General features: G+C 46.4%; 1 protein-coding gene across 1 annotated transcript; it reads right to left on the bottom strand.

Moving 5' to 3' along the window:
• Positions 1-3,044: 3,044 nt before the first annotated feature.
• On the bottom strand, positions 3,045-14,306 carry RGS16 (regulator of G-protein signaling 16). Its single transcript, XM_015423863.1, has 5 exons — positions 14,167-14,306; positions 9,651-9,743; positions 9,009-9,070; positions 7,245-7,411; positions 3,045-4,484 (listed from the first exon to the last, which is right to left on the bottom strand). Exons 1-5 carry the CDS (start codon positions 14,208-14,210, stop codon positions 4,284-4,286), a joined length of 567 nt encoding a protein of 188 aa, XP_015279349.1. The 5' UTR covers positions 14,211-14,306; the 3' UTR covers positions 3,045-4,283.
• Positions 14,307-14,609: the final 303 nt, after the last annotated feature.

Raw genomic sequence — 14,609 nt, 5'->3', positions numbered from 1 at the left:
TGGCTAGGTCAGAGCGAGACAGGTAGGGGGCCAATTAAAGGTCTGCAGGAAAATAATGGCTGTCAATATGTGAAATTCAGACCCATCACCACCATCACCCATTTCTGGGTTCTTGCCCCCTTTGCACTAACAGGCCATACTGCTGATCCTTGCCAGGGTCTAGACTGGAGTCCCTGTTTTGAGCCTGCAGGCACCTGTAGTATTCCAAGTGAAGGGTAGCTTACACAGTTTCTCCCCTCCATTTTATCCACACAGCAACCTGTGAGGTCAGACAGGCTGAGAGAGAGATTGACACAAGTTCACCCAGTGAGCTTTGTGGCTGAACAAGGCTTTCTGCCCACCTCCAGTGTTCTCCGCAGGCCAGCTTTCAAATGTTTTGTGAAGCACAATCAGAATTCAACGAACCAGTGGACAGATGGCTATTGCACTGATTTCTGTAACGTGTTTTATTTTGCAAATATTAAAATGGCAACATTATAACATTCTTGCCTCCACAACATAGTATTAGAAGTGCGCCATTCACATTGAAAGAGTTGGCATATGCAACAGGTTCCAGTTGTTAAATAAATACAGCAGCAGCTGTGGCCTTGGTTAGTTCTCGGTAGGATTTCCCAGGACTTCTGGCCAGGCTCCCTGCAGTGTGGGTAGTGCAAACAAATCCTGAGGTCTTAAACTGGGCTGCCCAGTACTATTGCTTCAATGTCGGTTTACTGATGGAACTCCTGGAACTGCCCACCCCTCGTTTCATCAGTAAAATCCATTGTTAAATTCCATCAATTTCTGTTCAATATGGAGAAATTTCAGCTCTGAGGAAAAGCTCAAGAAAACCAACATTAAAGGATAGCACCAGCAGCTGTGGGAAATGAAACAGAAAGCATGCTTTTTTTCATATTCAGCATTCTTCACACTCCCTTGTTCAAAAGGATCACAAGGTAGCCATCCTATTTTTCAAACTGCGCCATAGTGGAGCTATGCATACAAGCATCATATGTCATTTTTAAAGGCAGGAGCAAGGATTTAACTTGAGATAGTGATCCTTCACCTGTGAAGTCAATGGAGGGAGGTTTTGAACCACTGACTTCAGAATGGAAAGTGAATCCTTGGTCCTTTTTTCAGACATCTCTCCATGGAAGGCAGCAGGAGCGTGTCTGAACAAGGGCTAGTCAAAACACAGTTAAGAACCTCAGGAAATGGCACTTGTCAAATGAGTTGTCTCATGCAGATTGGAATTTGGCAATCGGCTCAGGAAGCAAGCTGAAGGCAAGCGAACAAGGGATATTTTAACAATCACAGGAAAATTTAAAAGCCAAAACTGATCTTCACTGGCATTTTAAAAGTGTTGGTGAGACCAGTAATGCACTAGTTTACCATTGCTGTTCATCAAGTAACAAAGGGTCTCGTGACCTTGAACGAAAACTGTATAGAGCACAGTCCAATTTCAAAGCTGTGTTACGTATCTAAGATTATCAAGCTCTGTGCTGGAAAACCTCAGGAAATGAATCAAAGGGCTGGTTCACACATGCATACAGTCTCATTTTACTGGATTACTGGATGACTTTTAGCCAACTGGGTAAGTCACCTCCATATTGGGAGACATAAAATGTGTCATCTGTGATGGCTCATTCGCCTATCACTTGATTCTACAATCCATGGGTGACAAACTATTCCATCGCAAACCATCCCAAAATCTTAAACTGCATTATAAATTACTCAGCAATTGTGGGTTCTATGGCATTTCCTCCCAATTGATTTTAAGCTGCTTGGCATTTTGTAGCCTTTCTGCGATGGGCTCAGGATACAAGAGTGATTCACTACAAGCTATCTGCAGCTCGATTGTTCAGTCATAACTGGCACATTCTTTGTTGCCAGCATGACTGTTTATTGCAAGTAAGCCCCAAATCAATCTAAGATAGTATACATTACAGGAATGCACAGAAGTATAAATGGGCAGTGCTTATAGAAGGAAAAAGATGGTGGGTCTGTGCCCACTGCCTGTTCCCGCTTTACTCCCCCAGATGATGCCCACTACAGAAGATACAAGTTGGAAGGGTGATAAACATCCTCATGGGACAGGGCTTTGGCTTAGAGGCAGAGAACCTGCTTCGCATAGAGAAGGTCACAGGTTCAATCCCTGGCATCTCCAGTTAAGTATCAGATAGTTGGTGATGTGAAAGACCTAGTTGGTGATGTGAAAGACCTCTGCCTTGAACTGGGGAGGGGCTGCTGTCAGTCTATGTAGACAATACTGACTCTGGACAAACAGCCTGATTCAGGACAGGGCAGCTTTATGTGTTCATGGCAACTACTCTACTGAAAGTCAAAACCATTAACTCTGAGGATAATCCACATGGAGTCCCATTTTTCTTAGGATTTAAAAACCTAGGAAAATGTCTACACTTCATCTACCATCTTGGAAGCAAGGCGTTTGCACCAGAAAGCTCTAAGGCCTTCTAACTCGCTAACATAATTTCAGACAGATATCCTCATTTTGGGTAGGCATCATAAAAACTTCGCTTGCCCCCTTCTATCATTCTTCACCCATTCCACGTCTCACTTCTAAGATGTCCTTCACTGCTAACAACTGCCTGACTACAGTCACCATTTACTGGAAATCTCTGTCCAGAGACATGCATTGCAATTAACTGCAGCGGGAGATTGGCTTTGGAGATGCTCACGGTGAAAGGTTCCCTAACGCAGCAGGTTACAAATGACTTATGCGGTAATGGCCCCTTGACTAATAATGAGTGTTTTTGTGAGGCTATGTGCCGTGGAGCTTCAGATTTACAGCCTAGGATTTGGCAATGTTTTCAGCTTGGCACATTTTGCCTTTGGACTGATTCTGGCCCGGGATGGTAAACACCCGTTCACCTGATCACTGGTATGAATGAAGTGCTTCTATATGGGAAGAGACTCAGGTAGGGTTGCCAGTTCCAGGTTGCGAAATATCTGGAGACTTTGGGGGTGAAGCCGAGGAGGGTGGGGTTTGGGGAGGGACTCCAATGGAGTACAATGCCATAGAGGGGAATTTATCTCTGTCGCCTGGAGATCAGCTGTAATCCCAAGAAATCTCCAGTTACCATCTGGAGGTTGGCAACACTAGAAGAGAGCCCCCAATCTGTTTAAAATGTGCCATAAATGAATGGCATCTGTTGTGTATGGGCAGAAGGTCTAGTAAAAGCGTCCGCAGGCTAGTAACTTTTTAGGGGCCTGTTGCAAGGCTGTTCTAGCCCAGTCACCCTTCTCTTGCCGTTGACCTCCCTCTCTGTATCCTGCCTGTCATCACGTTACCCAAGTAGCAGCAGAAACTCCGAGTGCAACTCTAGGCTGATGGATGCAATGATTCATCTGAGAAATCTGCTTCTAAAGTGCTGTGCTCACCGAATGCCCTGGGCTGAATAAATAGCAATAACAGTAACAATGAATAAATAAATAAATAAAAATAATTAATTAAAAAAGGGGGTGATAACCCCAGGTTGCATGTAAAGTTCATAAGAGGCACTATATATACATCAATTATATGCACCTTCTGCAGATTCAATAACGCACCTTCTGCAGACATTAATGGAAGGAGGCCCTGCCCACTTACATGCATGGGGCAGAGGACAAGAGATCTATGGATGCAACTAAGTAGTGGCAGAATTCGTCTGAGTACAAATGCAAAGCAATGTCTACACTGTTAGGATACTAAGCCTTGCAATCCACATTTGAGACAGGGTGGTGCACCACCATGCAGAGGGCTGAGGTGTCTGGAGCTGTCTGCAGGGTGGAGATTTGAAAGCTCTTGTGCGTTATGTACAGGTTTGCTGTCTGTATCTAGCGGCACAGCAGAGGAAGGCTTCTAAGAGCAAGCAGCAGCTTTTGCTGATGCATGTAAATGGATGCACAGACACATAATGGTCCTCAGCAGGTGGTGGACAGTTTTAGAGAGGAATTCAACCTTCCCAGTTATCCGTCACTCAATTCGCACTTCCTTCGCTTTCCTTCTCTTGCCTGGACAGCAAGTTGCTCCTTGCACAATTTTCTCCAGAGGTTTTTGTTTGTTTGTTAAAAACACAAACTCCCGGTTTCTTATCACATACGGAGGGGTCTTCTCTTTTCCTCAACTGAACTTCTGGGCATATGTAAGCCTTTGAGCTATCGGGCATTCTGGCAAGGATAAAACCCCAGCCAAAGCGCCGCTGCTCAAAAGCTCTTAGCACCTCCCTCTTCGGCTCCTGCCTCTTCTTTTCCATTCTAGGTCTCTGTTCCCTCATCACAGTTCCTTGCAGCGACAACGGACTGACTCAAGTGTGGGTGGGCTTGCCCATTCTGTGGCTCGTTGCTTGTTCTACCAGGTCTCGGTAGTAGGCAGATTTTAAAAACCGGGGATAGGAGTCCTTCTCCATCAAGGTGTGGGTTTTGGCTTGGGCTTCCTCAAAGCAAGCTGGAGTGACAACTGTGAGGTTATTTCTGGTCACCTCTCTGGTTTCATGGTCAAGATTCACCTGTAAAGAAGGGACAGCACATTTTGATTAGTGTGCATTCCCAAATACCATGTGTGTAAAAAACAACTATGTACATTCCCATACCATATTTAAGGCAGGGAAACTCTCTTCACTGGGCATCAGAAAAGGACTTGCTTCCACTGGACTTCAATGGAGGAACCCCCCCCCCCCCCAAATTTCTGTTAGAAGCATATCCAACAAATTTCAACAGTCAGGCCTATGCAAAACAGATCGTATGAGCTGAGAGAGCTTTAATAATCTGCCAATCTCATAAGTGTTGCAGAGATGTACAAGGGAGGAGAGAACCTAGAAGTAAGGATCCAGATTAGGGTATTCATCATTGTAGACAAGAAGCATGAATAAGCAGTTCTGTGAGGTGGAAATGTGCATTAAAAAATAATAAAAGGACAAAAGTCAATTTTCTTCTCTCCACCTAGCACTTCTCTCCATTCTCAGCAACTAGTTTTCCTAGAAGGGTCACTGGTAAAGGGCCCTCCCCTCACAAGGGTCTGCTGGCCAGTTATTTTCCCCACAAATGCCAGTTCTTCACACTTGCCTTTGCCAGGTAAATGGAAGGGACATTCCTCAGGAAACCTGATGTGGCCTTTAGCTCCCCCAGGTTAGCCCAAGGTGCCAAGGGCACCAAACAGGTTTAGCCCCCCCCCCAACCGATTCGTACACCATTGTGTAAGAGAAATATATAATATCTCCTCTATTTGTTGTAAGCCGCCCTGAGCCCGATTTGTAGTGAAGGGTGGCCTAGTAAATCCAAACAATTAATTAATTAGTGGTTGTCGTTAATAAAAATGGTTGAGGGGAAGAGAATGAGAGCACGCGAAGTGTTCCAGGGCTTGATTCTAAGGAGAAAAAAGAACGATGGAAATGTTTTTGAATGGGGAGAGAAGAATTGGGGGGGGGGAGGGCTGGACCTCTCCCTTCATTCCAGCCTCCCTTTCTTGCCTTGGAAGATTTTGTGTAGTCATAAATAATTGACAAGGTCAACTGGATAATCTGAACCCCCTTGTAAGCCATTTGAATCCTTGTGCATGAAATTGAAGAGATGAACCACTCAAAATACTGGGTAAAATCAGGGAGAATGCAAATATGATCCTGTTCTTAGCCAGAGGGTCTATTTAGAAGAACTTCACGGTTCAGAAGAAAGATCAGTGAATGGAAGATTCAGACAACAGAGCTTCCTTTCTACTAGTTGCAATGTACAATTTGGAAGGAAATCATTCTTGCTTCATTACTTCCTAGCTGCAAAATGACTAATGATGATGTGGCTAATTAGTTTTATGAGCACAAATCGCAATTTGTCATTTGTACTGCAGGCTCCTTTGAGCACTCCTTCTAGACAAGGTGCTCAGTCGCGCAAGCCACACAAGTACGCAAGACGCCTACATATGCACATATATTGGGGCAGGGGACAGTGGTGTTTAAAAGTGCTTTGCCATGCTACCTGTGAGCCCACCCCTCACTTATTGCTGCCATTACCCCGGCCCAGGAGCCAAAGGAGATAACCCTCACTTACCTCTCCATTGCCCCAGCTCTCTTTACAAAGAACTAGAAATAATGCCTGTTGCAGAAATAAATACAACGGGATCTAGAAAGAGGCTCTGGGAGAGTGCTCTGGCTTTGGGCAAACAGTGTCAGTTTCCTGTGGCGACCTCAGCAGGGTTTAATGACAGAGTCCACTGTTTTCTCCAGAGGGACTGATCTCTGCTACCTGAAGAGCATTTGTATGTTTGAGTTATTTGTAGCCCTCACCTGGAGAGTGGTAACCATTGTTACCCATTCTCCTCCTCCCCCCCTCTCCCCTATGCAACTGAAAATTTCAATTGCCTTGCGGGGGGGGGGGGAGTTTGAGGTGTGGAATGGACTGAAGTCCAATCAGCTTCCATATGCAAAAGACCAGGTTGTCGCAGCAGTTGTGGTGTGGGCGGGACCCGGGCTTTGCCTTCTGATTGGTGGCGATATATGCTGAGGAGCAGTGCCATCAGCCATACACTAAGGGAGTGCATTTTAGAATTAGAACTTTGGCACCCACTATTCAATTATATATAAGGAGAGATGAGGCCCTACAGGGCTTCTAGAACTCTGATGAGATCACTTCCTCTTGCAAGAGTTGAGCCAACCATTTTGCTTACCCTGGCAACAGCCAACTCAAAATGGCTTCCAAAGTCTGATGATGCGTAGAAGGAATCTTGTGAGAGTTCCAGAACTGACATGCTGCTTTTAAAGGGGCACAGAGGAATGAAGAGATAAGGAGAATTGTATCATCTGGCTCCTAGGGGCTAGGATTCACACAGGTGGCAGGTGAACAAACAGGCTCCTCTTGCCACCTGGTTTCATAAACACTTGTGTACAACATTCAGTCATAGCTGAGACATAGGTTAGAACACCTGTAGCACACATTTAGAATGGGCCACAGGTACAGAAGCTAGAAATGGAACCTCCCCCAGTGGTAGTACCACCAGATATCAATGGTAAGGGATAACAAGGGAGGACTTGGCCTTACATCCTACATGCAGTTCTTCCAGGGCATCTGGTTGGTTACTGTGCGAAACAGAATACTGGCCTAGATGAGCCAGCGGTCTGATTCAGCACAGTTGTTCTTATGTTACAATCAGGTGGATTCCCTGTTCCTGAGACAGTGCGAGGAGGTTGGAAAAAGCTCCATGTGAACATACCTACGTTAGCTAAAACACAGCACATTTAGTTGCAGCTGCAACGAGTTCATTCGAGAGACCTTTTACTCACCTCTCTGGGGGCCTCGTTCTGAACATATTCTTCAAAGATCCTGTTGGCTCTTGAAACCAGTTTTGTTTTTGAGCGGGTTTTCTTGTATTCCTCGCAGGCCAGCCAGAACTCCAGATTTTCATCGCTGAATTCTGTTTTAAGGAAGCCTTGGAATGCTGCCATCCCATCTGTGAACAAAGAGGACAGAGAATATCTGGTTTAGCAGTGAATGGGGACAAAAGCAGTGGAAGGCTGATTTTGTACCGAGGAAAAGCACCAACAGTACGATCCTAAGCAGATTTACCACTTTCTAAGGCCACTAAACGGAGTGGATTTAAAGGGTGTAACTCTGTTTAGGAATGCACTGTCATTTTAAAGGGGAAAAAATGTAAAACAATACCAAAGCCTCATATTTAACAAACATCAGAACGTGCAAAAATGTCTTGCTGGAATGTAAGTTATTTCATAGATCTACTCAAGCCAACAAATGATGTGTGGATGTCTATAAGGTAAAAATGGTTTAAACCATAGCAAAGGTCTTTCTATGAGATTACACGGTTGTTTACAGAAACACACAGTCCCGTTTGTGACTGATCTGACCTCCTATTTATTACTGACCACAGCAGACCTGGGTCACTGAGGGTAGTCTAATACAGAAGGGCAGTTCTCCAAAATCAAGAGGGCAGAAAATCCCGAAGGACTCTCACGGCAGTCAAGGCCAGTGTTCCCTCTAAGCTGAGTTAGCGTGAGCTAGCTCACAGTTTTTTAGCCTCCAACTCACAGCTTTTTGTCTCAGCTCAGGAAGGGATGACTCCAGAGCAAACTGACTTATGCACCAGCCAAATGGCTCACTCACAACTTTAATGGCAGTAGCTCACAAAGGAGAATTTCTGCTCACAAGGCATTGCACCTCCTAAACGGTGGTTTTGTAAGGTTCTACTCTAGCATGTCTAGGAAATTCTCTGCTCTTTTCATTTTATTTATTTTATTTGCTCCCCACCCAGGCAGGCTCAGGGCAGCTATTTTTGGCCTACTGTGGAGCATGGAAGCAAGTTTGTGGACAGCGAAGGCAAGGAGAGCAGTGTGGGGTCTGAACAAAATCCTGCGAGGCATGCCCAGGACAAAGTTCAGGTTCCCACCGGGACACTCTCACCGGGAGATTGGCTTGGCAAAAATGCACAATGTCTTTCTGAGTCTGCATGAGTCTGTTATTTTATTTACGAGCACAATGAATTACTGAAGGCACCGTCTTTGCAACATTTGGGAAAGATGAGCTATGAGAAAGAACATTCTGTGATTTTAGCATAGAGGCTTCTAATTGTAACATTTTCACTGTGCCTTGTGTGAGCCTGCTTGACTCTAAAATAAAACACTCAGCCTGTCAGAAAGACAGTTCAGTTTGGTACAGAGAGAGACAGAGACAGAGCCTGAGCAGCTTCAAGAGGTCTCGGTGTGTTGTGTCGTTATTGAACCCTACCAAAGTCTACAGAGCAGCTTGAATAGGCTTGTCTAGCCTGATCTTGTCAGCACTTGGAAACTAAACAGGGTTGGCCGTGGTCAGAATTTGGATGGGAGACCACCGAGGGAGGCTGGGGTCGCTATGTGGAGGAAGGCAATGGCAAGCCCCCTCTGCTCCTCTCCTGTCTTGAAAACCCCTTGAGGGGTTGCTATAAGTCAGCTGCAACTTGATGGCACTTTATTATTAAGATGAGGGGATTTACATGGAGACTCGTAAGTACTTTCTTCTGCTAGAACCATTATGTACTCCAAGAAATTCATACTCACTTTTACTTTTCAATAAATGGTCAAAAGATTCCTTCCATCCGAGCACTTCTTCCAAGGCATATCTGGAGAACACAAGAAATGCTAAAATTAATTTGCTGGGTGACTTGAAAGTTCCATAAGCAAAGAAATTTTTGGGGTGAGGAGTAAAGGTGGGAAACAGGAAAAGCCCAGAACTAATATATGACTATCAGCAAAATGAGTGAGAGATGCCGCTTAGATGCTCACTGGTGCCATCCAACTGGGTCACTTTTCCTTTCTAATTAGTGCAGGTTGGCTCAGGGTTGAAGAGCAGCCACGAGCTCCATCAGTGGCTATTAGCCACAAAATATAGATGGAACACTATGCCTGGGGCAGTGACGCTCTGTATTCTTGGTGCTGGGGGGGGGTGGGGGGGGCAACAGTGGGAGGGCTTCTGGAGTTCTGGACCTGCTGGTGTACCTCCTGATGGCACCTGGTTTTTGGCCACTATGTGACACAGAGTGTTGGACTGGATGGGCCACTGGCTTGATCCAACATGGCTTCTCTTATGTTCTAACAGTTCTCATGTCTGGCTCTGTATTCTTTCTAGCCCTTCCTTCTTGTAGCTAGATATTCTCTGTGTAATAAATACATTACTCAGGGCTGGCAGAATGCCTTGCTTACCTGTGTTTTGTGCTGTGGTTCCAATTCCCAATCTTATGTCCCAGCTCTGGTTTATGAAGCAGGATCCCTAAACGGGTTTTGAACTCCTTGGCTCTGAAAAACAGTTTTTTGAGTAGCAGAATGTCAATACCATAAGGAGGAAAGTGGCCACTAGGGGGCAGTGGTGCATGCATTAAAGTCAAAGGCGCTTTACCGTGAGAAGTATAGCTTTTGTATGACCTCACTATTGACCTGGGCCCTGGCTGGGTTGGCTTTTACGTGCACATATAAACAGAATGGCAGTTGTTGCACGTTTTTGCAGAAAATACAAAGTAGATGTGGGAATATCTTACTAAGAGATCTTTGTTGTTTGCAAAACAAATAAGCTTTTCAGTTGCACAACATTCTTAATCGGGCATCTACACCTCACCTACACCCAAGACAAGGCCAGATTTCTACGTGCAAGCAACTCACAGTGCCATCTTAAGTAGAGTCACACCATTCTAAGTCCACTAAAATCAATGGACTTAGAAGAGTACAACACTGCTTAGAACTGCACCAAGGAGTCCCTCAGACTGATTAACTTAAAGAAGAAAAAAGAAGCTTGAGCTTCCAAATATATTTATTTATTTTTCCCATTTATACCCTGCCCTCCCCACCAAAGCAGGCTCAGGGCAGCTTAAGGTAAAGGTTCCCTTGCTCGAAAGCCAGTCAAATCAGACTCTAGGGTTGTGGTGCTCATCTCTGTTTCAAAGCCGAAGAGCCAGCGCTGCCCGAAGACGTTTCCGTGGTCATGTGGCCGGCATGACTAAACACCGAGGCGCACGGAACGCTGTTAGCTTCCCACTGAAGTGGTACCTATTTATCTACTTTTTGCTTTCGAACTGCTAGGTTGGCAGCTTACATAAAAGTAAATACACAAATAACAATTACCGTAAAACATCTAAAAACAGTTCATTATCAAACAGTGCAGTATTGTAGAGATGTATAGCTGTAGAGATGTGGCATTTCTAATTCTGCCATCTAATTTTCTATTAAAATCTGTCCATTATTATTTTACTGTACATCAATGACTACATATCTCATCGAAGTCCCCACCAATCTTGACGGTGGATCTATGTAGCATTAATCAAATACAAATGTTTATTTCTGAATTGGCTAACAGCATTTTACTATTTTTACAATTTGGCTGTGTCCCTTTGATGGATAAATCGCCGGCTTACTTCATCCTCCACCACTCTGACCCCTTGGCCACTGTCCCACAGAACCCACGGGAAGAGTGCCTGTCAAGGTGGTTGACCCAACCAACTCACATTGCTCTGTTTCCTGCATTCTGGTATACATGTTTTTATTTTATTTTTGAAATCTGTAATTCTATTTAAAAAAAAAAAATAGAAGCAGGGTGTTGTTTTTTACTTGTTCAATACATTTGCAAATGTGGCATCTGCTCTTCAGATGCAAACAGACCAACAGCTCCCAAAGAACGCAAAGCTGTGCATCTGCTAACTGTTTCTATTTAAGAGACCAGCTTCTCTCCCCCCCCCCCACTGTGGAGCATCTGGCACCCCTTGAGTGCTTCCTCCCCTCTGATGTCTCACTCCAAGTTTGCTCTGCATGGTTCTCCCACTCGCTGATGAGCTGTCTCATCTGTTACTGGTTTTGTTGTTGACAGGTGTACAAAGAACTGAGAAAGGAGGGCAGTAGAGCAATGGTTGCCACAGATGCTCCAAATCATCGCCCTTCTCCCAAACTGACGTGTGCCACTGGAAAACATTCCCAACAGACCAGAAAGGTACAGCTCTTGGTTACTGGAGACCTAGAGTACGCGTGACCTACGGAGCAAGATCTTGTCTCAGATACACAACATGTGGTGCATTATCCTCCAAGCCCCATTCCACCCTCTTCCAAGGGTCCCCAAAGCAGCAAGTGGTACTGTTCGTTTGCTACTTAAAAAAAATATGAGGTTCGGAAAGGAATAGGTCTTGGCAAGAAGTGATTGCTCCGTTCGCAAGTTGCAACAGCCACTTTGTTTTATGCATGCACTGCCTTCAGTGTTTATGGCTCACTGTGGAATAAACAATACAAAGAAGCAGGTCTCTGTCCCAAGGAGCTTGCACTCAGAATGGCGTGCTGCTATGCATTCTGGGAAGTATCCAATAAAATACCTCACACAGCCATTGGGTGTAGTGGTTAAGAAAACCATTCTTAACTGGGGTCCTTCCCCAGATGTGACTTAGATCGTGGGGATCATTCAAAACTTTTTTGAGGCTCAGAGGGGGCATTTGTGATTTCCCTCGTCAGGGCTTCTGACAGTCCACAGAGGAGAATTGTTTATACTTCCCCAGCTCCCACATTTTTCCAGCCTGCTCTTTAAAAAGTCAAATGCACCAAACAGTAATTAAACAGGAGCTGGCCATCGGACACATGAATGTATGCTTGTGTACCTTACAAAGAGAAATATACCTAAATAAATCGCACTGTTTCAAGTGCTGTTCCTACACCCTGGTTTTTTAGCTGTAGATTGGAGGGCATTCAATGATAATGCGGCATACACGGTAGGCAGCAGTGGATTAGAGGTTTAGAGTGTCAGTCTGGAACTGGAGAAACCCAGATTCAAATCTAGGTCCAAATCCCCACTTGCCATGAAAAATGAAACACTCTCGCAGCCCAACCTACCTCACAGAATTGTTGTGAGGTTAAAACGGGGGAGGGGGGGGGAGAGTGGGAACCGTATGCCCTGAACACCTTGTGAAAAGAGCAGGCTAAAGATGTAGTAAACAGTAGGCTCTACAGCCTGTAACAGTGCTGTTAAGTGTGCTTAAAACTATTCTGTCTTTCCACCCATCCCTCTGGGGTGAAACTCGGATTGTCAGTTCAAGACACTTAGCAGGACTTCCAGCAGGCTCCAAGCAAAACGCAGAAGTCAAAGAGGATGCAGAGGCAGGCAATGACCAACCACCTCTGAACATCTCTTGCCTTGAAAACCCTAGGGGGTCACCACAAGATGGCTGCAACTTGAGGTCACTTCAGGCACACACACACTCCAGTTGTTATTGCCCATGCCACAGTTCTGAACTCTATGAAAGGAATGGGACATTTTTTAATTCAGGCCTACTGTGGCTACCTTGCCTTGGTTATGTTACTTTATATTCCGATACAGAAATACACCAGTTATCGAAAGCCTCCCGTTAAGTTCTTTAAAACTGTGGACAGAGCTTAGTTCCCCCTCCACCTTCCCTGACCCAGTTCCCTCCTTCGCGACCCACTAGGGACTCTTTTCTTCTCCATCCGACTCCTCCGCACGCTTTTCAGGTTGGTGTCGCGAATAGCTCTTGCGCCTGCCGCGGCGCTTCTGCAGCCGCCCAGAGGAGTCTCTCTGCTTGGCGCATCACTGCGACAGTTCGGCGGAGGCTGGCTGGCGCGCGCCCCCCCCCCCCATGTTTCTATTCTTAGCTCACAGCCCGCCAGGTTGGTGCGCGGCACGGACGCGCGCGCACACACACACCCTGCTTGCAGAGGCGCTTGAAAGAACTGCAGTGCAAAAAGCACCCAACTCTGTGCGCCTTACCTTCAACCCCCCCCCCCCCGGTCATTATATCCAAACAAATGCGATCCTCGGGAGTCGAAGCGGGTAGCAACACCTCTCTAATGCAACAAGCATGCATATATATCTATATCTATATCTACAGGCATATTGAGCAACTAACGTGTTCACCTCCTGAATGTCTGCGGAAAATTTAGCGGGGGAATCTTCACCCTAGCCTAGTGGCTTTCAGAGCGGTCCTATGCAGATTTACTCCATTCTGAGCACCCTTGACAAAAAACGGACAGGGAGGAGTAACTCTATGCAGGACTGCCCTGCATGTGGCATTATTTACAACTGCGGCAAAGAAAATTCCAAGCGGGTCTTGTGGGAAAGTAACCAACCTAGCAGTTCGAAAGCAAGAAATTGCAAGTAGATAAATAGGTACCACTTCAGTGGGAAGGTAACAGCGTTCTGGGCGCCTTGGTGTTTAGTCATGCCGGCCACATGACCACGGAAATGTCTTCGGACAGCGCTGGCTCTTCGGCTTTGAGATGAGCACCGTAACCCTACAGTCGGATTCGACTGGCTTTCGAGCAAGGGAACCTTTACCTAACCGAGGTTCAGGCAGATTTTAATCTTTTGCGAAGACTAAATTGTCTTATAGCGCTCTTGATAGCTCTGGGATGGTCTCCATGGATCCTTTATCCGAGGCTTTCCTGCTAAATACGAAAACACAATCCCAAAAGTTGCATTTCGCGCATGCTTTCCATTGATTGCAACGGCCGTAACGTTTGAGTGTAGCTGGCAGAGCAGTAGCCAACTTTCCCCCTCGCTCGCTTTCGCAGATCTTGTTCGGAGTGGACAAAACCCAGCCAGTCTTTCACGAGATGCTGTCCGAGTCTGTGCTACTGTTGAACACACCCCTGCCTTGCCCCGGGACACGGCCCCGCCGAAACGTGCCCCCATCCCCGGTTTCTGCACTGCTTACTCAAAGCCTCCTCCCCCCCTTACCTTTCTAAGCAGCTGGTGGGGAGTCCAGATAAACCCCGACACATGTTGAGTTCGCAGGTGGGCGGCGTGGTGAAAACGGTGTGAAAAAGCTGCCTCTTTCACAGACGATTAGTTCCAGCGGCCCCTTCCTACACACCCTCTCCCTTTAGCTGTGCTTGCTGGAGTCCGGGAGCTGGGGCTGGGAGCGGCGCTTTTATAGCCTGCTGGGAGTGGGCGGGGGCGCGCGCGCACGTGTGTGTGAATGAAGCGCGCCCGGCTCTTTGCCGCCGAGCGACGGCGCGGAGAAGGGTCCGGGTCGCTTCTGCCGGCTCGGGGGGGGGGGGGGGCGCGTGCGAGAAGGCCTGGCGGTCGCCCTGGCGCCTCGCAGTTCCCAGAAGGGCTGACCCACCGGCCTCTTCCCAGATAGGAAGGACACAGCCCTGGCACCGCTGAGGGGGTGGGCT

Source organism: Gekko japonicus, unplaced genomic scaffold (assembly GCF_001447785.1).
Source record: "Gekko japonicus isolate JY-2015 unplaced genomic scaffold, Gekko_japonicus_V1.1 scaffold281, whole genome shotgun sequence".
Lineage (NCBI taxonomy): Eukaryota > Metazoa > Chordata > Lepidosauria > Squamata > Gekkonidae > Gekko > Gekko japonicus.
Note: the sequence above shows the minus strand (reverse complement) of the source record. Positions and strands in the feature narration are given on the sequence as shown.